The following is a 23,894-nucleotide window of genomic DNA, read 5'->3' as shown; positions in this document are numbered from 1 at the left end:
GAGGAAGACCTATCCCGATGATGCCTCTTCCTAGAACGCTTCCCAATGGCAGCAGAAAACACCAAACACAGCCAAAAACAAGAAACCTCACAGCAATAAACCGCTATGCGGTACTCACCCCACCGGCCCGTTTATAACGAGCAGCCCACAGCTGGGAACATCGAGGCGCCTGACATCCGTCCCGCCGTCAAAAACTGGAAGTCAGGCAGGCCGAAAACCAGAAGGGGAAGGAAGCTGCAATCAATCCTGAAGCAGCAAACCGGCCGTGCCCCCTAGCAAGCCCTGCAGGCCAGGAGGGGGTGCTATCGGCACAGTGGGAGGGGGAGGGTAGGTCCAGCATTCCTTCATTCTTTTATTCTGTCGGTGAGATAGTAATCTCACTTGTTATGAAGGTGTAGAGGACGTAGGGACCTGGGGGTAATAGAGCACGTAAAGATTAAGAGGTCAAACACTACCTCCACCAGGATGCCCTCCTGAGACGAGTATTGATGCTGTGCTCAGTGTACCTCCTCTGCTGCAGTGATCAGATGATGTTCAAATACACAACCTTCTGCAGAAGGGATTAGAGGATGATCACATCCCTGGCACTGCTCAGGCGCCTACCCTGAAGTGACTCAGCCCAAGAGAAGTTTCTGGTGCCCTCCTTTACAGTAATCAAATTAAATTCTGATGAACTCCACTTCCTTGCCCTCCCTCTGATACAGTCTGAGTGAACAATTGATGCCTTTAGGTTTCACCCATGGTTATGGTGTCATCCGCTCCTGTGGCATCATGCAGACTAAAGTTCCTCTTGGAACTCGGGCAGGGTACCTCACCAATATAAACGTTTCTGTTTCTGATCAGTGACCTTTCAGTTTAACACAAGGTTGGTCTCCTCTTCTTTCATTCTCCTCGACAGCCATCAGATGCTGGTGAACTCTGCTGCTGGCTGTACATCCCTGGCCAGTGTTCAGATGCTCTTCATCTCCGCATTTCATCATTTAGACTATATTCACAGTCATGCTCTGCTCTTGCAGCCTCCCTCCTGCAGTAGGTGCTGTTACTAGCTTCCTCCCTGCAGCACGATGCTGTACAATTTCACAAAGTGCTGTAGTGTCATCCTGGCACTGATCATAAGCCATCGCAGTGTGTTCTGGTGTTTGCCAGACTGAGCACTGGGACTCATCTGTGCCCCGGGAGGTATGCACAGTTGGTGTGGCATTACTATTCATAAACCGCCTACTTTTCTTTTTTTGCATGAAACTGCAAAAATTAATGTGTTCTATAATGTTATACATGCATTTTGCATAGGTGTTGCAGGAGGTAGTCTGTAGAGCCTACAAGGCCTCTAATGGGTCTGGCTACAACCAACAAAGGTCACCATCCAGCAGATGATCTGAAGTGGGGAAGCCCCTCTCCTTCAGACGAGCTTGCGATCGGCCTGCTTTGCTGGAACAGCCCTGTGCACAGGGAATGTCAAGGCTGCCCGGGGGGCCACGTCATGGCCCCTCAACAGGGCGGCCGCCTTAGTGCCACAGGAAGGCACTGGAGTCTGCCTCCTAGGCTCCCTGGGCGTGGGACCAGGGGGACTTCCGGCCGGCCACTTCCGGTAGTGGAAGGGGGGACAGGGGTACATATACTGTCCCCCGCCCTCTGGGCAGTCTCTTGTCCGCTGCTGCTGTTTGCACCATCAGGGCCTTGCACGATGCATCTGATGTTTCTCTGGCCACCTGACTTGGGCCTTGCCCCAGCGGTAGTGTAAAGACAAGTATTAGCACATGAAGTTCTTCCAGCTGTGTCTAGCCAATAGCAGATACAGACCCCGCCCTCCAATTTGTTTTAAAGTAACTTTAACTACCACACCAGCCTGCCCTGAGAGAGTCACCCACAAGAGACAGCCAACACGAGGTCTCAGCTTCTCAAGTAGGACAAAGCACAATAAAGTTCCCACAGCATCCCCAGTCACGGAGAGGCGCTATACTACATAAACCAAGTAGGTGAGGTGGGCGCGCTGGCTAGGCAATGCCAAGTCCAATCGTAGGCACAATTATTGTGTGCCATGGCACGTGTGATTAACAGGTCTATGGCCAGGTGTTTCAAGGGGTTTTACCCATTCTGTTTAGGTGGGGAAATGCGTTAGTGCATCCGGGTCGTCGCTCTGATGACTAAGAACCAGAGTTCTGTTCATAAATGCGAAATGCTGCCATCAGCAATGTAAGGCAAATCGCAACGCCTCTATACTAGGAAAAATAAGCTTTGGTTTGTTTGGTGTCGTTTTTTGTACTGGTTTTATAAGGGAACACGGATATTCGCAGCTGTTTCTCAGTGAAGCGAGGACAATAAATCTCAAGCAAGTCAAAGCCTTCTCGTGGGATGACGACAGGGGCGACAAAACAAAGCACAGATTTAAAAAGCAGGCATTGGCAAAGCCAAGAAGTTTGACCCTGAAGCCTGCGACGTTTTGGAAACTATTTGTCTTGTAAACCTATGCAACAGGCATTGACAGTTTAAACGAAAACTTTGTGGTTTTAAGGTGACATGCATACGTTTACAAAAACAAATGTAAAAAAAGGACTAATTTGAAAAATAAAGGTAAAAAGTAATAAAATCAAATAGTAAACGCAGAGATGTGTCCACCAGTCCTGGCAACGGAGTGGATTACTTCTTTAGGCACAGGGCACATACCATCACTCACAGTGCTATTGAATGAAGTGGGCTTAACCATTGTCCCATCATGTGTGCTGAGTGGGTGTAAGCAAAACGTGAGTGACACTTGAGCAGGCTAGTGGATGAAGAGGTCTGACCTAAAGCCCCTGCAAGTACTTGTACTTTATATATATATATTTTTTACAACATGAGGCTGGCAAGCCTGCTAAAGCTGCTTCTAGGGCAGACCCAAGGCCTTACTGGCCGTAGCGGGCACTGGGATCTCCCCGGTGGGCCGGGGGCCGGTTTCGTGCCCCTGGGGGCTGGTTTGTCACTGGGGGCAGTTTTGCAGCAGTGCTGAAATATCAGCCCCCTGTAAGAAAAGTAGGAGCAGTGCTTCTTGCTAGTACATCTCCCCCCTCCCCCAACAGGGCCAGTCTAGCTGCAATCTGCCATGGCTGGTTGCTGTTCCCAATATAATTTCATTACAGGTAAACCTTAAAAACATCAAATCAGACCAGCAACTTCTTTCTAATTAATCCTAAAGCCCCAGTCAAGAAGCTTGTAATGTTAAAACACATTGAAGGACTGGCAGCATTTGTAAGTAAACCAATGCTGGTCGAACTTGCACAAGGATATGGTTCTTGCGTAAGGGCATTATGTAGTAATGCCAAAGAGCTCGATAATGGTCACAGAAAAAAATAAAATGCAAAGTATCCTGAGGAAAAAAGTGATCGCACGAATAAGGACCATTCTCTTCCACATTGTGCCTACCTTGTGGCACTGCTAAAGACCAATGTAGAAGTTTTAATCTGAATCTGGTCAACAAAAATCGATGCAGAGGCTGCAATACTATGATTAAATAAGGCTCCATCGAGGGGCAGGTTTCGAACATAATATAAGATCGTACAGTAGATTTAATAGGTTCCTGCACTTCCCTATCTAGGCTCATAATATGAAAGAAGTGCTCCCTCACCCAACTCAGATCCTCCTTAATGATATCATGTGGGTTCTCAACTAAATCAGGGAGTCCCACCTCAGTTCCATGCCACAGAATGAAAGTGGTGTGTAAAACATGGGGGCTCCTATCTAAGTGTAGGCCAGTGTAAAACAATCTTAGAGATTGGGCCAAACTCATTCTGAGCACATCTATCACCCACAGCTTGAGAAGTTGTAACTGTTCTTACACCAAATAATTGTAACAAGTAAAACAAAAGAGATATTTAACAGATTGGAGAGAACAAAGGGCCCGATTATGATGGCGGGCAGACTTGCGTCCGCCTGCCACCCTATCGGGGATTGGGACCGCCCGACAGGCTGTTGGCGGTCCTGCAGTAGGCATTTTGATGTGACCGCCACCATGGCAGTCTCAATGCCTATATTTTGCATTGCGGCAGGTGCTGCTGGCTGCAGCACCCGCTGCAATGCAAAAAAGGGACACTGCACATATCCCTGCAATAACCCCTGCCACATGTAACAGGGATATGTGGGGGGTACCATAGGTGCCCCCCAGGTTCTGTGTCTGGGGGCCAGGGGTCAATGGGGTCCGCCACCATTATAGGCATCACTCGGCTTCCGATGGATTGACTGGCTCCTTGAGTCAGTCGGATCTGTGGCGGTCAGTCTTTCCGACCAACACATAGCTGCCGCCATCCAAATTTGGTGGGCGGTAAACTTGGTTACAATTGCGAGGAGATCACCACAGACAGCCTGCCGGTGGCGGTCTCCCCACCATCGTAATCAGGCCCAAAGTTCTTTGCTCCTAAAGCAGACAACTTTAAATTATGGATGAAAACAGATCATTAAAAAATATTTCAAATAACCCCAATTGGCCAACTGAATCAGCTAGTAAATGTTGCTCAATTAAAAAAAAATATATAACATGGAAAATACAAATGTTTTAGCTTGTGAGAAGATAACAGGACCCTAGACAGAACTTAAGATATGGTTTTGAAACACTTGTAATGGGATCTCACAATTAGACCAAGGTGACCGGAATAAAGCAGAAAGGAGGATATCAGTCATGTCTCCCCAAGAGGTAAAAGGTTCAATATCAATCAATTTAATCATCGGATGGCGCTGGTATTCAAAGGTAAAGTAGAACTAGGACGCAATGACTTTTTGGGCGGGCAGTGTAAGGGGGCCCTAAAGATAAAACTTGATTTAAATCAGAAGTATGCATACCCGATGGATTTTGTACTTGAATGCATTAAACAAACTGTTGTAATGGTAGATCGGGTGGTGACAGCATACTAAAGGAAGCACAGAGACCCATTAAAAGCTATATTGGTAAAGGCAAACTGGGAGTGGCTTATTGAAAGAATTAATAAAACAAACTCCCTGGATACTTTTTAGAGAGGTCATTAATGCAGGATAAGGATCGGCTGAAAAGCTTTGAAGTATATTAAGAGATAAAAGCAATTCTAGAAAAACGTACTTCCATGATAGTATCAACCAGCAAACCTAAAGCCAAACAAAAATTTGATTTTTAGGATTTCGCTAGAGGTGTAGTTTGGGGTTGGAGTAGTTTGGAGACTTGCCCTTGCAACGTAATCAATACCCGCTGCTCTTTTTTTTTTTTAATGATACAAGGTTTACTGAAATTCACTCCTACACATTTGCACAGCTCTGCTGACGGACAGACCAAAGTATGCATAGTCTTTGTAATCCCCTTGATTAGATCCATGTGGTAAGGTTCACAAACAGAGTGTCAATTGCCGCACCTCTAAATCCTTTCTGCCGCATTCCCATTGGGTAATGGAACATGGCCAGTGAGAGCGGGTTGTATATTTTACCATTGTTGGATTTAATTATACTCTTATAGTCACAACGTTACTTATTATCATTAATTATTTCAGTAATTGTGCCTGTACTCGAATCACAGTGATATTAATTCTGCATCTATTGTAGAATCGAAATACCGAGGACTCTTAATACATTGGTGTAATGTTGTAGACTGTAATTGCAGCCCATCTCCTCCAATGAAAAGATTGCAGGCTAAATTAAAATATATATATCTATATCCGGTGGTTGCCTGTAGGAAGTTATAGATGGAACCAATGTTTCCAAGGGAAAAGTGTTTTTTGCTTGGCCAATAAGTTTCGTGCTGCTTGATGAATCTTCACGAAATTGTCAAAAAACGTCCTCTTTTTGGTACAGCTCCTGTTCTGAAAGTTTAGGTGTGATCCATCAAGTGGGAGCAGAGAAAAAAAAATGGGGTTTAAAAGCCATTTAAAAAAAAAAAAAAAAAAAATAATAATAATAATAATAATAATAATAATAATAATAATAATAATAATAATAAATAATAATAATAATTGCTGCGGAATTGCCGCGGACTCATGGGTGGATCCGCAAATCCACAGCAAAATAAAAAAATTTATAAAACAAAAGCCAAGCGGGCTCCTGCACATCTTTTTTAAAAAGCCCCCAGGTGGGCCAAATCCTGGGGACATGGTGAAAATAGAGGGGGTGTACATGGGCGCTCCCGTCCTCAGGTTTAATTAAACCCCAGGGACCACCATCGCCCAGGGGTTTTCCTATTGTATTATGAGAGGGTGCCAGCAAAAATACAGGCTATTAAGACATCAATAGGAAGCTTGTATAGATAAGGTTCTTAATCCGTGGCTGTTGGAAAGTGGGTTATTGGTAGGGACAAATGTAAGTCTGCCACTGGCAATAAGGTCACTAGCACATAGTAGGACTCAGCACAGGTCTTGGAAAATTATTCCTATGCTCAACCCTTGGTAACGTGGCTGCAAGCAGACAGGTTTAACTTCAAAGACAGGTATGTAAAGCATTTAAAAACACCATTTCAGTAAATAATTAAGACACAACACATAATAAAAATCCAACACCAATTTATAAAAATAGGAAATACAATATTGTTATCTTTAAAATGACACCAAAACAACAAGAATCCAATGTAGGTAACCAGAGATATGAATTTTCAAAGATTAAATAAAATATAGCACTAAGAAAATTATAGCACCATACGGTGATACCTGCTTGCGATAGACTGGGACAAAGTCAAAGTTTCAAGCCGACCGCGATGGAGCCCTGGACGGCTACAGCTTGCAGCAGGTCCAAGTCTCAGTTTCTACCTTCACACAAACACTTTTCTGGAGCTTTTCTCCTCGAGGCCCCTCGAAGCTCCCAGCCAGTCTGGATTCGGTGAGGGTTCTCCAGATTGACTTGTGACGAGGTCCTGGTCAACTTCCCTGGAGCAGACTTAGAAATTTTTTCAGGATCGCTTCAGCGGGACAACCCAGGAATCCAAGCCGACACGCGATGGAAGGCAGGCGGCTTGGCGTTCGTGGTTGCTCCCGGTCACCTTTTCTACGAACGGACTCAGAAACTTTTCTGGAGCTTTTTCTAGCAGGGTCTCTTGATGCTCTTCATGTAACTGGATCTGGTGAGGGTTCGCCAGCTTCAGATTTCTTCTAGTCCCGGTCAAACTCTGGAAGTTGGACCGATGGAGCTTTTAGCGGGATGAACCTGGTTGGCTTGGTCGGCTCGCGGTTGAAGGCAGGCAGCCTGGCTGGCCAGGTTGAGTCGGTCCCTTTATGGAGCTTTTTTTCAAAGTTGCTCCAAAGTTCTCCAGACTTTTGAACTTCTTTCTGAAGTTCCTCAAGAGCTCTCAAAGTGTCTCAAACTCACTCCAAGGGTCTGGAAGCTCCACGATTGTCCTTGAAAGTTGAAGACTTCAGTTCCCACAATCCACTGGTACAAACCCTTACAAATCCACTGGTGGTTCTCCAAGGAACAGATTTAGTTGGTGATGTTGCAGTTGAGCTCTTTTAGCCTGTAGCTTTCAGGGAGTCCACTCGTTAGTTCTTTTTCAGCAAAATAATCCACAGGGCTGTAGTTTCAGATGGTGCAGTCGTCAACGGTCAGGCCTTACACATTTTTGCACAGCAAAACTTCTCAGCAGGGCACTTCTTGCTTCAGTAGTTTCAAGCAGCAGATCTGGAGGGCTCTGCCCCTCTCAGATACTTATTCCAAGTTCTCTGGGTCAAGCAGGAGGTCACTTCTGACCAATGGGAGCAGGGAAACTCCTCCAAGATATGACCACATCCTGTAGAGTGTGGCATTATTTTTGTCCCAGAGTGCATCAAATCTTCCAAATCCATAATGGATGATTTTCCAGCAAGGAGGTAAGAGCTGGCTAAACACACCCCTAGGATGGATAATTTACTCCCCCCTGCATCTGCTCATACCTTTCTTAATCCTACCATCCGCCTAAGGTGGGAAGTTCAGAGTTGTAAATTACACTGTTCTCTGCTCTCCTCTTTGAAGAACATAGTTTACGACTCCTCCCCCTGGTCTGGCATTCCTATGGAACAGCACACTGCAGAGCTGGTTAACCCCAGGGGCTCTTTATCACCTCTACAAGGCAGCCTGGCTAATCCACTTAACTCTGACCAATCAAGGCAGACTACTGGAAGGCTGAATTTGGACTTAAAAAAAAGAAAAAGTCTTATAACTTCTTGTATGTCCACTTTAGGAGAAATTCAACAATAGGATATTGTCGGATTTATTAAAACCATTCTGGGAAGTCTTTGAATGGCATTTCTAACCCTCTCCTATCAAGACTTATTAATCAACAACTTCCTACCATGTTAACCGATGTAACAGGGGATTTGCAATGGGAAAAATTACTTGGGCAATTTACTTGTCTTATATCTACAGACACCCCACCCCATGTGCAACTAGGGGAGACATTAGAGGTTCTGAATCTGTAGAAATATTGTAGATCCTCCCTCCAAAGTGCTCCTAGCATCAAAGTCGAATTTGAACAGCACCATACCCCAATATGAGGAGTGAATTGTGAAATTTCACTTAACCCATGGCATGTAAAACTCATTTTATAAGGGTGTACCTTATAACTATCGGACCCCCCTCCCCTGGGACACCTAGGGGAGACCCTGGGGGTTCCTAATGAGCCACAACATTGTATGTTATCCATTTTTATGTTCCCCAAAGTCGAGTTTGGGCACAATTTACTTTTTAAAAGCAGTCCTGGCACCCAGTGTTGCTTTTTAAACTGACCCCAGGCTTCAGCAGTGCACACATGCAAGTGCAAAAAGAGCTTCTGGCCTCTAAACAGCCATGCCCTAGGGTACTAGGGACTTCTAGGTCATTTCAATCCCCCTGCCCTGTTATATACTAGGGGCCTATAGGGCAGGTCATGCCAATCACAGGGGTACCCCACCTTACCATTGTGTACCCTAGTGTACGTAGGTGTTTTAACTGTATTCTATTGTGTCTCTTCCAGAATAGCACTGGGCCTGGGCCTGGTTAGGCAGAGCCCAGGGTCAGTCAGAGTCAGTTACCATCAGTATCAGTCAGCAAAAAGTTGGGGGTGCCCAGGGCACCGGATGACATTGCAACAGTGGCAGAACCCAGACACTTCTGTGCCTGGAGCACTGCAGGCTGTGGACCTTAAAAGGTCAAGTGAATGGAAGAACCAGTGAGATTATGCACATATCAACCAAATTTCACCTTTAATCTTCATTAAGGGGTAACCTAGTCTAATGCATCTTCCCCACAATCTCCACCAGACAATCACAGAGAAAGCCCTCCCCTTACTGCACGTCTGTTTGCACAATTATTTGGGAATGGTCTGTACACATCTGGAAGTCCAGCTTGTACTCTCCTGCTGAGCTAGGGGATGAATCTAGGTTTTAAATAATGATGGAGAGAGGCTCATTCCTTGTGGAAACAATGAATTGTTAATGGTTTCCACTTGACATGGAGTAACAAAAGCCCTTGAGCACTATTAGTTCTCTTTTTGACAAAAACACATAACTACTTTTCACTTAATCCCTGGTCCTATTTCAATACGATACAGTCACAAAAGTTGTAGGAACGCTTGAATGGAGGTTACAAGACTGATAAAGTTATGACTGCAGACAGTTGCTCATCCTCAGTATTAGTTTTGTAAAAATGTATGGGAATGTGAAACACTAAAAACTATAGCTTTGTCCAGAGTGCAGTGTCACTTTAAAAGTGTCAGAGTGAGACGGTCATTGAGCTTCTGGTGTAAGAATCAACCTTTCTTGAGGTAAACAGCTTAAAAGCAGCAAGAATGGTGGCCATTTTCATGGTTATGATTTCGAAGCTTTGGCTTGGCAGTTCGGGCTGGACTGCTCCAATGAGGCACAGGGTCAAGACTGAATTGCATATGGACAGGTCTAAACTGGGGTGGCATGGTGAGAAAAAGAATGATGGATGTAACCCCAGATCTCTTGACTGGGGGTGAATGTTTTGATTTGTTCTGCATTCCGTCCATCAATTGTGTGCCTTTTGCTTTCTCGCCCCAAGTGCGCCAGGTATGCCCAGACGTGGGTCCTGGGCTCACTGTGCCACTGGAATCAAGCTATCCTGGCCGAAGAGGGGTGAAACCCTGAAACCAGTCCTAGGATGCTTGTTTCCGGTCCAGGGAGGAACTGGTTTGGCAGTTCGGGCTGGACTGTTCCCGTGAGGCACAGGGTCAAGACTGATTTGCACATGGCCAGGTCTAAACTTGGGTGGCATGGTGAGCAAAAGAATGATGGATTTAACGCAGATCTCTTAACTTGGGGGGAATGTTTTGATTTGATCTGCATTCCGTCCATCAATTGTGTGTCTGTTGCTTATGACTTCGAAGTAAACTGGCAATACTAAAACATTTCAACCAAGATGAGCACGAGGAAGCCATTTATTTTTGTCCCGTTAAGCCGCTTATTTGTGTGTTTTCTTTGTACAGTGAAATGCTGCTGGACAGCCGGGCTTAAGCTTGTAAAAAGCAGCGAGCCATTGTTTGCCTCTTACACATCGTCAAGGTACGTCTTTGTAGCGGACAGTTTTCGAATGGAAATACCAGCAAGTGCTGACAAGTTCTTGGAGCGTTATCCCAGAGAGATTTGCAAGATGTTCTTCTACATTACCTTCTTGGAAGAGGATTTGACAGATGACAAAGCAGCAGAATTACGACTAAAAAACCGGACAAACAGGTCAAATGGTGGACTCCCTATTCAGACCTTGAGAAATCTCGACACAGACTTGGAGCTTTTCCAGTCTGTTAAAAAAGAAAAAACAACTTCTTGTGGTTTTACTAAAGACTATTGCATTTGTTCCTTTTACGTGACTTCGGAAGAAATGGTTCTATCAAGGTGGTTTCACAGAGGACAATACAGAGAGTGAGAATAATTGCTACTTGCCAATTCCTCCGGCTAGGCAGATCTTACAACTGCTCAGCAGCTGTTTAGGCATGCCTGTGCTCCAGAACAACATGTCAAGAATGTGCAAACTATGCCTCTAATGGGGTGTCAAGCTTACAAATATCCACCAAACATCTGAAAGTTTCTGCTGACTGCTGCTCCTTCCTGTTTCTAGTTTAAGAGAGATTTCCAGCTCCACATTTCATCCTGTAATAAATGGGTTGGAACACCCTGACATTCCTTTCAACTCTATTTTGCCATGTTAAAGTCAGGTAGCATTTAGTGGAGGAATGGCAGACCAAGACTAAATTATAGGATTTGATCATGCCAAAGCACTGAGTGCTAGGGCAAAAGCCCCTGGTAATATGTGATGCATGTACTATCGTCACCCATTTTCCTTAGTCCTTCAAAGTCTTCCAGTCTTTGCGCTTTCATTTACAACAGTTTGTGTGTCCCCCTGATCCCAAGAGACCTCTCAAATTGCAAATTGGTACTCTGCAGGAACAACTATTTGGTATATATTGAGAGGAGACCCCCCCCGATCCCCCCCCCCCCAATATGTCTCTCTACATGTTGTCCAACAGGGATAGCTCCCATTGGCCTCCTTTTACAACGCCCTGAGTTGCAGCAGAATTATAGCTGTTGGAGTGTAATAGTTACACCAAAGGAAGGAATTTACTGGCCTCCCTATGTGAATTAAGCCCAATCATTTCTATTTTTTTTTTTTTATGTTTCGGATGATTGATAACATAAGCACAACTTTCTGCAACACTAAACACTATCATTAGAATATGTGCACAAAGCTAATGCTTTGTGAACACGACGAGCACTGCAACCATTCAATCTGAGGATTCATGGACTCCTAATGGTGGTGGCTATGGCTCAAAAGCCTGAATTTGGACACTGAAGCGGGATCTTCCCTCTAGTGTGTTAAACACCTTTGGACCTGGACTTGTGGGGGACTTCACTGCTGTTGGTGCTTCCAGTACTTAAAGTGCTACTCCTTTCCCTTCTGGCAAAAAAAAACAAGCCTGACGGCCCTGGCTTAAACTTCTTTGGCTTGCAATGTTGTTGCTGACCCCACCCAACTGCCCCAGGCTTGGACAAGTAGTACAGCGATCTAGGCACAGTTGCTTGACACCCTCACCAGAGACCAGAGGAGGCTGACCAAATTATTCGACAACTTTAAGTACAGGTCAACTGAGCTGTTAACCTGCCTAGTAAGTTCACACCCTCACTTCATTACCCTCTTACTGTTTTTATGACTCATTCACCCAGCTTCTATTGCAGTGACTCAACTCCTGGTAGGCTAGCCAGCAAGAAGTATTAGGCAAGGCCTATGAGAAACCCTTTGCTCTTACAAGGGTTCCTGTGGGTAAGGCAGTAGTAGGACCTTCTACACCACTTCCCTTGCTATCATTAAATTTGCCCCCCCACCAATGTGTAACTGCAGACTTCGATCCGTTATGTACGCTTTTGTAAATTATCTCGATACATGCTTATCAGCGGCAATCATTGGGCTTGCCACCACATACTATACATATGAATATCTGAAGTTCTACCATGTGAATTTCAGAAAATCAACAAAAAGATTGGTCGGTTTCCGGGAATCAGCCGGGAATAAAGATGGAGCAAATTGTGAGAATATCACATGCTTTCTTCCAAGCAATGCCTATCAAAAGTTGCAAAATCATCTTTTCTACAATAATGTTTTCAGATGCACTCACCCAACATGATCAAATGTGTGATTTAGTGGTAGGCAATGAGGGCTTTAAGTGAAAATTCAACAGTTCTTGTTTTGATTCAGTAGCTGATCTAAAGTGTATGAGATGAGGCACACGCTTGCATGAATTTGCTCAAGCAATAGGCCCTAGAACTGAATTCATGATTAGCAGTAAAAAAAACAAAAAACATTTACCAAAATTAGTTACAACGAATTTTTAATGAAACTTTGCTCGCATTTGCTTTTTTCCTTTAAAAATAGTTTCTCCGATGTAGTTTTGAAGTTGTTGTAGGGAGGTCATTTCTATGGAAAGCACAGGTATTTACATTTCAATTTCAAGCTGTGCATGTGGGAATACAAAGAACTTGTGAGGTTAGTTCACTATTGTCATTCACCGATTCGTTCATTCAACACCTTTAGTGTATCTGTAATGCAACACGTGCCAAAACAGCAAGTGACTGGTTAGTATTAGTGTGCATCTCACAAGGATGAATGACCATCGCCTATGAGGCCACTAGAACATCAATAGCGACAAAATATACCATGGAGGGCTGATGACCATCATCGAGGTAGTAAGTGACCATCACTAGCAAATATCAAATAATGTTTGTGTATTCAAATATATATAATTGATCATTCTAGACATTTCCCTTTTCCCATAGGGAAACATTTTCAAAAATGATCAAAACTTTCAATTTTACCCAACCCTAAAAGCGGTTCATGGCTTGGTCTCCTTAAACAATACATCATCACCATCAGTGATATATTTAAAACACAGCATAGAAGCATAGGACACAACGTTTCACAGCTAATAAATGCAATGCGGTTACTTTTAAATTATCCATCGTTACTACTAGAGTTGAACAGAAGAACAAAATAATAACAAAATACTCACTCGTTTCTTTTAAGACGCACCTCCACGTCTTCACCTTTTAATTTAAAACCATAATGCACTTCGTCTGGATATTTTGCCTGCAGATAATCAATTGAAGATTATTTAAGGGATAGGATGAAACATACTTTCCAGGCCCATTCAGACTTGGCTTTAAAAATATGTGAACGTGGGAATGATTTTCAAAAATAATATTTTTGAACATCAATTTCCCCACGACCTTGGCAACTTTACAATGCGTTGCCTACATATGAAATTCAAGGGAAATGTAGCACCTCTAGGGGACAAAGTGTGCCATGCAATATTCTCTTAACTCATATTAGTACCCTTTTTGTAACATTGAGATTTGTCCAGCCAATAATAATTTTAGACCACAAGGCAAGAACTCTGATCAGTAAGTTTATTATAGGATAGAGAATACCACAATGTACTGCTATAACCCACATATTCCTCTTTGCTGTTAGAAATAAATCTTTCAGTGCTCTTTAATAAAGTGCAATCAGGCTTTCTTTTGTTATACTATTAAGCAAATATGCAACAGTAATCCAATACTTTGCATCGTTCTCACACTCAACTTCGCTTTCTATACAATATCAAATACAAAATGTAGTCGCATCTGGTCCCTAGAGTAGTGTAATGCTTATGCTCCCAACTATGTATACTTTTACTCCTACACTACTCATTTGCATACAATGGTGGGAAAGAATCAGTTCTTACGACCATTTGATCTGATTCACAAAACTTTGTGATTAAGTGTGATTGCTCCTTCAATTTCAGGAGTACGTTATTAATACGAAAGACAAAATTATTCACAGACAAAACTAGCTAATGATCTACCTACATAATTCAATAAACTAGTAGTTCTTAATCTATAGCCCAGGGATCTCTATGGGCCTACAACAACTATTCAGGGGGTCCGCGGCTGTTAAGAATCGAAATATTAGCAGATTGATAAATATCAATACAAAAAAGCAAAACTGAATATTTGAAAATGCTCTGTAAATGTGAAGGAATTTGAAATTGGAGACTACAAATAAAGCGGATATCCTTACGTGGGTACAGTACAAGTACTCCAAAATGAATCAAGTCTGGACGATTGGTGACCTCAATTAAAGCACTAGTATGTGTAGAAAAAAAAAAAGAGCATACATTGGGAGTGAAAAGGATAATGGGATATGCAAGAATGTAGCATATGGTTTCATTTTTAGAAATAAAATACTTTGGAAAAGCTTAAACCTACCCAATAAATTAAAAATATCGATCTTTGTTTTGTGTTAATTAAATACAATAGTACAGAATTTGAGTATTTCTGTGCTGTATACTTATTTCTGTATTTGTGTGTATTGTTTGAGTGCGGGGGGTTAACAAATAAGTGAGAATATTACCTTGGTGGTCTGTACAATTCTTGTCCTGCCAAATTAATATCTCTTCAATGCATTTTCAACTATTTATTTCAATTGAGGTATTTGTATGCAATTTTGGTAAGTGACTGCTATGCATCCATACAAACCCATCATTTACAGTTTTGACGCCCACAGTACAGAATAGGAGAAGAATTTATCAGAAGGAGAGGAATGGATTCGAGGGTTTACAAAGTAAGGGAAGTAAGTACAGACTTGTGAACTGTTGATGGAGATTTGCAGGATAGTGTAAGAAACACAGAGACCCACTCGCGGATTATCGTCTATGATTAGGTATTTTTCCATCGATATAGATATATTTTTTGCTGAAAGAATGGACTACAAAAATATGTGGAATTATGCAGATCCCCATTTCGATGCACATTTCGGCCCTTAAAACAGTACCTAGGCGACCATGATATAGGGTCCCACGGCAGGGATACCTTATTAAGTAAGCCTACATCTTGAATGATTTTCCCAAATCACTTGAGCCTTACATTGGTATGGTTTCAGTAGTATGTATGTATGCATGCAAGTAAGTGCCAATATATTGATCGACTGGCAATGAATATTTTTCCACCAAAATAACTGCAATGCATTTTGATTGGCATATTGCACATCCTTGGCCATTTGATCCAGTTTTTTGACCAATACGTTTTTTCAGCAAACTTAATGTGTTCTTTAAACTTTCCAAGTGTGCAGAATTGCACACAAGCATATTGTTGAGATACAGTTTCACAAAACACCATTACTCTTGATAACTAGTGATCGATGACGTCCCTCACAAATAACAGGAAGAGAATCGACTCGAAGGGCTTTATTTACACTTTGGTAGATGAGATACTCAAATTGTGATGGATATTCGGTCATCCATATTACAAGTGCCATCGTACATAATGCACTTGAAATACAGTGTATGGAATATCAGTCACATTTGTGAAGCAGTAACCCGTCTGCCAAATTCTAAGTGAGGCACTACAGGCTGATGTACAAAAGATTTTTCCCATTCTGTGTCTACAGGGAAATGCGCTGGTACAAATGGACCTACGCCTCAGATAACGCTTCAACTATTCATAAGTCAACAATGAAATCATGGCAGAACAAATTTTTTACCTTCGTGTCTCGTCTGTGTCGGGAATACAGTTTCTGTGGACGCACAACGTCATAATCCTTCACTCCAGGCAGTGGTGCCAGAGCAAGCACTGTGAAGAACAATGCATGATCAATTAGTAATAGTTGCAATAACCAATTTTGTAAGAGTGATTAGACATCCTAAACAAAAATACACAGTTCTCAAGCAGACTACAAGTTTGAGTATTATTTAGGTTTTAGACGTTCGGATTATCATAAACACAGCTGTAACACAGTAGTATGCCTATGGATTATCTGTCATCAATCTTAAATTAGTTTCAATTTTAGAGCTATGTGTATAAGGATCACAGGGATTATTAGGAAAGGCCAGTGAAATTTAGAGTGTGCAAAATAGGAAATTTGTGATTCAAATTCCACATTCCATTATGCATCCTTTTGATGGCAGATATTGACTATCATGGTTGAATCTCCGTTATTATATATTTAGGATCTGGAGAGGAGCATAAAGCAGGCCCTCGTGGCGCACAGGGACCCCTCCCTTCAGGTGGACCCTATTCAGTTTAAGGACCTATGAATATCCGATGTGTTCATTCCAGGCGGTCCCTATTTATATTCTGCAGGGGACCCCCACCATTTTCCGTTACACCACTGGGTCCTGAAATGTATCGAACGTGGGGTGATATTGTTCATGCAAGAAATAATGAGCACCCATGAAGCCATAGGCTGAGGATCAAAATGGAGAAGGCAGAGTATTAAAATCCAAGTTCCACACTTGATAGAAATTGTATTTGGGAGGACAGTCAAAACAATAGACTGGCGACTAAGCACAGAAAAAGGTTTAGTTTTAGGACAAACTTTTTTTGAACATTTTCTGGAGAGTTTGCCTGTTTCATACTACAGTAAAATACTAATTAGGAGTTGTATCAACGCAAAATTCAAGGAAATGTTTACTACAAGCATAGCCACGGTTGTATATTTCACGGTTCTTCTGCAAAGGAATCATTGCAATGTTCACACTACAATGGGAGACCGAAAAGAAGGACTATTAAAACCAAAGTGCACACCAGATAGTCATAAATTCTGATTTGATGTGCTATGGTATGTGTCATTACACCTATTTTGCAGGTAGTTGCCAACCCTGGTTAGGTAGTAAAAGAGTCTTGTAAAAGGAATGAGAAAAGTACATCTGTGTGTAAGGTAAAGGAACATAGCTATAATTACGGCTCCCGGTCTTATGATATTTATTTTCCATCTTTATTTATCCGTATTGATTTTTTTCCCATAATATCATTATTTATGAATATTTACATTCTTCAAATATATGGTGACATATGCTTTTACTTATTGATATCTAATCCGCTTTTTTAATTCCCTATGCTACCTATCTGCTCAGAAGGAACTAAAAGACAACTTGGAGAGTCACTCAAAAGAAGTCTCATTTTCTGCATTTTTCTGCATTTAAAAATAAATGCCGGCAGGAGACAAATTGTAAGAGTTTTACCTATAATTTATATGGAAGGGTTTTGAACCAAGAGAAATCTCCCAAGGGGGGGGGGGGGGGGGGGATATATATTTGTATTATTTTTATTTTATGTACAAATGCAGATTTCCAAAATGCATGCACCAGTGGAGTTTATGCATGGCAGAAATATAACTGACATTCAAACAGAAATACTCTTGTAGTTTCTGATTTTCAGAGATTTAGGGCCCTGCTGTTGATGGTTTGTGAATCAACAAATATGTGTGAATCTACAGATTTTGCAAACAGAGGTCCACAATGCCTTGGTTTATGCATGCATTTGATTAAAATTTAGAAATTGTGAGATAGTGTGTTCTCTAGAGATTGAAGATTCTTATGATAACCATGTCACTGAACTAAACACCCTCCTTCACAAGAGCATCAATAAGACTACCCATTTGGTTACAGGATTGGACTTTTAAATCTTCCTATATAGATGGACAAGCTTGCAGTGACCTTACATATATAGGATTCATTTCTGGGTCGTTCTTTCTTTCATATTTATGTCCCCCATAGTACTAAACTTACTCAACTTCTACTGTGCACTACACTCAGCGTGATAATGCTGTAAGGAGTAACAAAAAAGTAGCCGGGAAACCTCACTTCTTTATCATGATCCTCAATTCCCCAGTCACATTTTCGAAAAACTACACATGGAAGAATGAATGAAACATAAGTTAATCACATTTTTTTTTGGGGGGGGGGGGGTCAGCAACTGCAATATCATCAATCTGCAATATTCACTACGAGCGAGATTGATGTGAAGTAATATTACACCTTGAATTATGTTTGTGGAATGGACATGATCATTTCACAGAACTGAGTAATATAGACATTCAGCTATGGTTCACAGACCAAACAAGTTTGATAGAGATCAAATACCTCTCTCATCTATTTGCAAGAACCCTATATGAGATGGGCTGGTGATCTCAAGTAATAGTAGAGGCCGAAGGTGTGAACTTCAGGGGATTATCAAAACGGACAAGCAGCAGAAATCAGAAGCTGTTCAGGCAAAGCTACTCATTACTCTCGATTCTAATCAGGAGTTTGGATAAGAAAGTTAGGTCATTTTGTTAGGACATTAAGCTCAAGTTGGAATTAAAATGTTGATATTTGTAACATGGAGCTTGCTGGGTTCCAAAATTGCGTTTTTTCTTTAAATCTCTGATGTGGCTTTTTTTTTAGCCATTTCCTGATGGTGGGAACATGGGTCCATGCTAAATCAGGAAAGCTGTGCCTGGCATAGATGCAGCTTCCCAGAACTCCTCTACTGGGCTCCTCAGTTGGTCTATGGATTGCCTGATGGCCAGTAACTTTCGTCAGAGGATTGCACTGACCCAGGCCCCAAGATGGCAACCACAAAGTGGTGACGAATTAATTTAGATCAATTAGATGAAAGCATTATCATGCGCAAACTCCAGGGGAAACACAATGGACTAGAGTGAAACTGGGCACTGATCGCACAAAAGGACGGGACCAAAGGAAGTAAGGCAGGTTGGGACCAGTGGTCGGGCATCATTGTTTCCACAGCGTAACGAGCAGAGTATGTTCCAAGGGAGCAGAGGATGCAGGGCCATACAACTACACCTCGGATATGTCGTACAAAGAACAAAACCTGCAAATAAATGGAAGTCAGATTCTCTTATTGAAATCTTCAACCGCAATGCTCATAGAGAATAAGAGGACCCTGTTTGGGGATGGCTGGGTCCATTCTCACCCTGTGGGTGAGGCGAATTGCAGTGAGCTTAAATGAGTAGCAAGTTGTCTCCAAAGGAATGGAGGAGAAATATGTACATGATGAAGGTAATGCTGAAGTCCACCTGCAGTCTTCTGTAAGACACCAAGCATAATGTGGGGAATCTTGACTGCTGCACAGAGATAAAGGAGACGTTTGTCACTTAACAGAAGGAAAGTCTTCAAAAAGAGCCTGAAGTTTGAGAATGCTTACTTCGCATTGGTGCACTTGAGGAATAATAGAGTGGTCCTTGGGGAGGGGAAGTTGGCCTACTGAACATAGTTGCAGAATTGAGGGACACCAAAAAACACAAATTGGTGACTCAGCAGCAAAGAGTAAAAAAAGAAAAAAAGGATTTGAAGAGGAGCAAATCAAGGATACACAGCTGCCAAGTACTCGGTTACATAACCATGAGTCGGAGTCAAGTCTTGCTGTAGTCAATAAAACAATTGATGGAACTGGATGTGGTTGCCTCAGTTTCCAGTGATGCACAGGATTGAAGGTGGTATTTTTTTTGGGGCGGGTGGCACTGGGGATTGGCTAGATCTTTGAGTTCATACAGAAAAAGACAGCTAGAAGTTTCATAAATGAGATCATAAAAGTCATACTGGGGGAAGTGGGTGCAGCGAGTCATGAACCCTCTCAGCTCGCGGTCAGAGGTTAGGACTGATATGATGGGATTGGTCCATGCTTTGTTTTGTTTGAGATGAAAGAGAACATTATATGGTTCTCTGCCACTCCCACCAATTCACCACCCATTTTCCATCTGGGCAGTTTCCTAGGTGAGAGCGGCTCATTTACTTTTTTTTTTTTTTTTTTTAAACATAGTTTTATATAGCGCTAACTTGACCCGAATCGGGTATCAGAGCGCTTTACATAGCACCAGTTTCATTACATGAGGACACATTCATTTTTGTTAGGCACGGGGAGATTAAGTGATTTGCCCAGAATCACAGGATGTTTAGTGTCATTGCGGAGACTCGAAACCAGTTCCCCAGATTCAAGGTCGACCGCCCTAGCTGTTAGGCCAACTCCTCCCCCCAAGAGGATTTGTGGCTTGACAGGTGCCAACATAACATACTTTGGTGCTTGTTTTCAGCCTCTTGCCCATACATGGAAGATGAAAGTCCCTGCTTGTTTACTTGGTTCTTTTGAACTGCAATTGCCGACTTCATAAGATTTTTCACCGACGCTTTAGATACTAGTTTCGTTTTTTTTTTTTCTTTTGTAACACTTGACTGAGATTTGTATCTTGGACAAGTTCCTAAAAGCAGAAGTGACCAGAACCTCCTTTGCCCTCCCAGTGCTCAGCTATTTCTGCCCCCTCTCCTAAACGGGGTTGGTGCTGAGAAGGTAACAATGCTAGAGAGGGAGGATTGCATTCAGTTTCTATTTATTTCCAAAGTTTTAGAACTAATCATCATTACATGCAGAACAAAACGTTTAATTTGCACTGCGTAGAAAAGTTAGGACCCAATTTGTTTAGAAGATAGAGGAAATATGATACCGAGGAAACCTTTTTAAGGGCAAGTGGTCTGGTGGCAACGTCATTGGCCAAGGAATAGCCTCATGGCTTTAGTCACAATCCAGCATTCCCTACAGGACCACATGATGTGATCCTTTCTTGCAAAGTCTAAGCCTCCCTTCTACCTCTTGCCCTTAGCTTTAAAACAAGAGTGTGTCTAGAAAGAGGCTACAAAATGGCGGCACTATGTGCACAACTGGCACATTGTGAGCATGTATACGGATTACAATCACACTGTTGCTGATTAAGGACTCACTGGTACGTAATTTCATAACCAATACTTCTTGGTCGTATCTAGCTATCCGATTTTTAGTGCAACATGTTCACAGTCAGGCTGTGACACTTTTCAAACAATGTTGGAGAATCAACCAATCAGGGAATTGCAGGGCGCCACCCCATCTCGGGGGCGTGGCGCCGTTAGTGGCAGCAAAGTGACGTCAGAGTAGGGATCCCTTCCGGGTCACATAACCCGGAAGAGGATAAGACGCTAGGTGGCAAAAACCGGAAGTGCGTAGCGTAGGGAGGAAGGAAGGCAGGGTGACCCCGGAAGTGATTTGCGTTGGGCGCGAGGCTTGAAAAGGCAGCGAGCTTGAAGACGCCCCCTCTTTGTCCACTCGTCTGCCGGAGTCGGAGGTCGCATTGCAAGTTCCCGCTAGGACCACGGGCGTCATCTTCGGAAGTCGAGGAGTCCAAGCAGCTTAAGGGCAGGTGAGCAGGCCTCACAGTGTGAGCTTGTTAGGATTTAATGCTTTAATTTAAATTTAGCGCGGGGCGCCGCAAGCTCCGAAGCTTAGCGCCGGGGGAATGCCTGAAGGTATGGTGTGCATAGGCCGAGGGACGGGCATGATCGGAGAAGCGGAGCATCCTTATTACGTTGATACTATCCGCGCGAGAATGAAAGGGACATGTTCCGTATGCGAGTGAAGTGTTAATGTTGGCGTAGACCAGAGCTATAGCTCAATGGTAAGTCTGGTGCCTTTGGTTATCAAGGCATCACAGGACAATGGTTCGAGTCCCACAAACGCTGTAAAAATGTCATAAATTGAAAAAATTAAAACTCGTCTGCATCAGTCGCTTACCCGTTTTTAACTAGGCATGGCGCCATTAATAACTACCGCAAAGGGATCCCAGCACTATTTCCCTCCGCTATCACTTTAGCCAACATATGGGGGGGAAACACTTATTAAAGATGCGGTTCGGCGGCTCCGCTGCCGCCCCTGATGCAGGGAGCCAGGACTCAGGCCTCGGGGGCGCTTCCACATCCGGTAATACAGTCGGGTCTCTTAATCCCCCTGGGCATGAATGTTGGGCGTGAATGCGGTGCTATGCGAATGGTGCATTGTTCTCGCCTTTGTCTTGTGATTGGCAAACTGTTTAGTTTTGGGTCGGAATTGTTTTGAAGAAAGTTCAGGCTTACATTCCCTCTGCAAGGGCAGCCGCAGGCTCCAATACCTCCCGGTCGAAGTGGCACGCCGGATTGGCAGCTCAGCGGGGCCAGTCGCTATGTGGGAATTACTTAGGGGGAGCCTTAATGTCTAGTTTGGCGCGCCAAATTCTAGACAAAGGGAAGCGTGCGCGCGGCAGCTAAGAAGGCACGTGTTCTTGCAATCGTTGTTTTGAACCTCATTTAGGCGCGCTGGGTCCATAGCAAATTGTGCGTGGTTTAAAGGGCGGAACTAACTTTTCTATTTCTCATTAAGCGCAGAATGCCGCCAAAAAGGCCAACGAAGGGCAAAGGGGCCCAGGCTAAAAGAGACGATTATCTGGCGTTGACGGAGCTGCTGGAGTTCACAAAGGAAAAAGGAGTCGATTGGGCGCTTAAGACATTAAAGGAAGGGGCAGGTACGGATGCCCAGGAGGAAACAGGGCGAAGCAAGCGAGCCCGGCGCACACCCGAAAGATTTAAAGAGGCATCAGGGGGAAAGCGTTCCAGAGTCGGAGATTCTCAGGCAGTATCCTCAGGTGAGAAGGGAGCACTAGATTCCACAGACTTGGTTTCGAACACTGTGCAAGATACCTTGGCCCCTCTCACAGGTACAAGCGGGGGACCCAACACGCAGAATACTGTTTCACCGGCGGGTATGACACCCGTCTCAAATGCGGGAGCGCCTGGTGCTCAAATAGCCGTGCCACCAGTGGTCGCACATCCTGGCAGCGGCATCGCGCAGGTTTGGGTTCAGTCTGGGGGGGGGGTAGCACAATCGCCAGGTGTACTGGCAACGACATCGCACGGCCAAGCCCTTAACAATTGCCCAGCGGGCGCAATGGGGCCTGCAGCGGCTTACCCAGGGGTGTTGGGGTCGGTGATTACGGGGCAATTCCCAAGCGGGGTGATGCCAGCGCCACAAGGGCAAACGGCCAGTAATGGCGCAACAGTCTCAGGGCCAACAAGTAACACGATTCAAGGGGCGGGGGGGCCGGTGGTGATGGGGCAGCCTACGCTCTCTTAAAGTCCTTTGATCTACGGATCAGCCTCCATGGCTCTATCGCCCTCAGCGGGCATCACATGGCACGTGCCCCTGGAGACTAAAGAGAAGATCCTGAAAGGAGAGTATATCGATGTGTTTGACCTCATTAATGCCGGGGTAATCCCGGGTAAAGCCAGGGTAGGTAAGGAAGGGGAATACAAGCAAAAGAAGGTATGGGTGGAGTGGTCGATAAAAAAATTGGATCACAGGTTTTGCTATCTATGCGGCCATCATGGCAGAAAGGTACCCCACGTTAGCACCCCAGTTGATTAGTTATATTTCCTTGATTCATGGGGCAGCTTCAGAGTTCCCCGGGACGGGTTGGTTACAATACGACACCAAATTCCGTCAAATGAAGACAGTACACCCTGAGATCGCATGGGACCAACGCGAAATTAATGTGTGGCATACGGTATTCTATTCCACGGTTCTCACGAACAAGGCTAGTTACCCGAGTCAGAATCAGTCCTTTCGGAGTGACAGGGGAGCAGGGGATAAGAAACAGGCCTGCTGGCAGTACAATAAGAGCGAGTGCACCAGGGGCGCAGCATGCAGATACAAGCATTGTTGCTCCTTTTGCGGGGGACCGTCTCACCCAGAAATCAAATGTTTCAAGAAGTCAGGAAGGCCGAAAGAGCAGCCGGCCCAGAATGCGGCCAAAAATCGGCCTCCTCAAGCATCCGAGACACCTGCCAACTCCCATTAAGATTC

At 43.7% G+C, this 23,894-nt stretch overlaps 1 protein-coding gene across 3 annotated transcripts in view; it reads right to left on the bottom strand.

Annotated features, from left to right (window-relative positions):
- Positions 1 to 23,894, bottom strand: part of LOC146784493 (zinc metalloproteinase-disintegrin-like VLAIP-B) — a 278,449-nt gene that overhangs the window by 199,438 nt on the left and 55,117 nt on the right. For all 3 annotated transcript variants that reach the window (XM_085633319.1, XM_085633318.1, XM_085633320.1), the window contains exons 2-3: positions 15,958 to 16,046; positions 13,448 to 13,524 (exon numbers count right to left, since the gene is read on the bottom strand). In XM_085633319.1, the coding sequence (XP_085489445.1) occupies positions 13,448 to 13,524; positions 15,958 to 16,046 (166 nt within the window). The remainder of the gene's footprint in view (positions 1 to 13,447; positions 13,525 to 15,957; positions 16,047 to 23,894) is intronic.

Source organism: Triturus cristatus, chromosome 11, assembly GCF_964204655.1.
Source record: "Triturus cristatus chromosome 11, aTriCri1.1, whole genome shotgun sequence".
Lineage (NCBI taxonomy): Eukaryota > Metazoa > Chordata > Amphibia > Caudata > Salamandridae > Triturus > Triturus cristatus.
The sequence above is the reverse complement of the archived record's forward strand: the minus strand, read 5'-3'. Positions and strand labels throughout refer to the sequence as shown.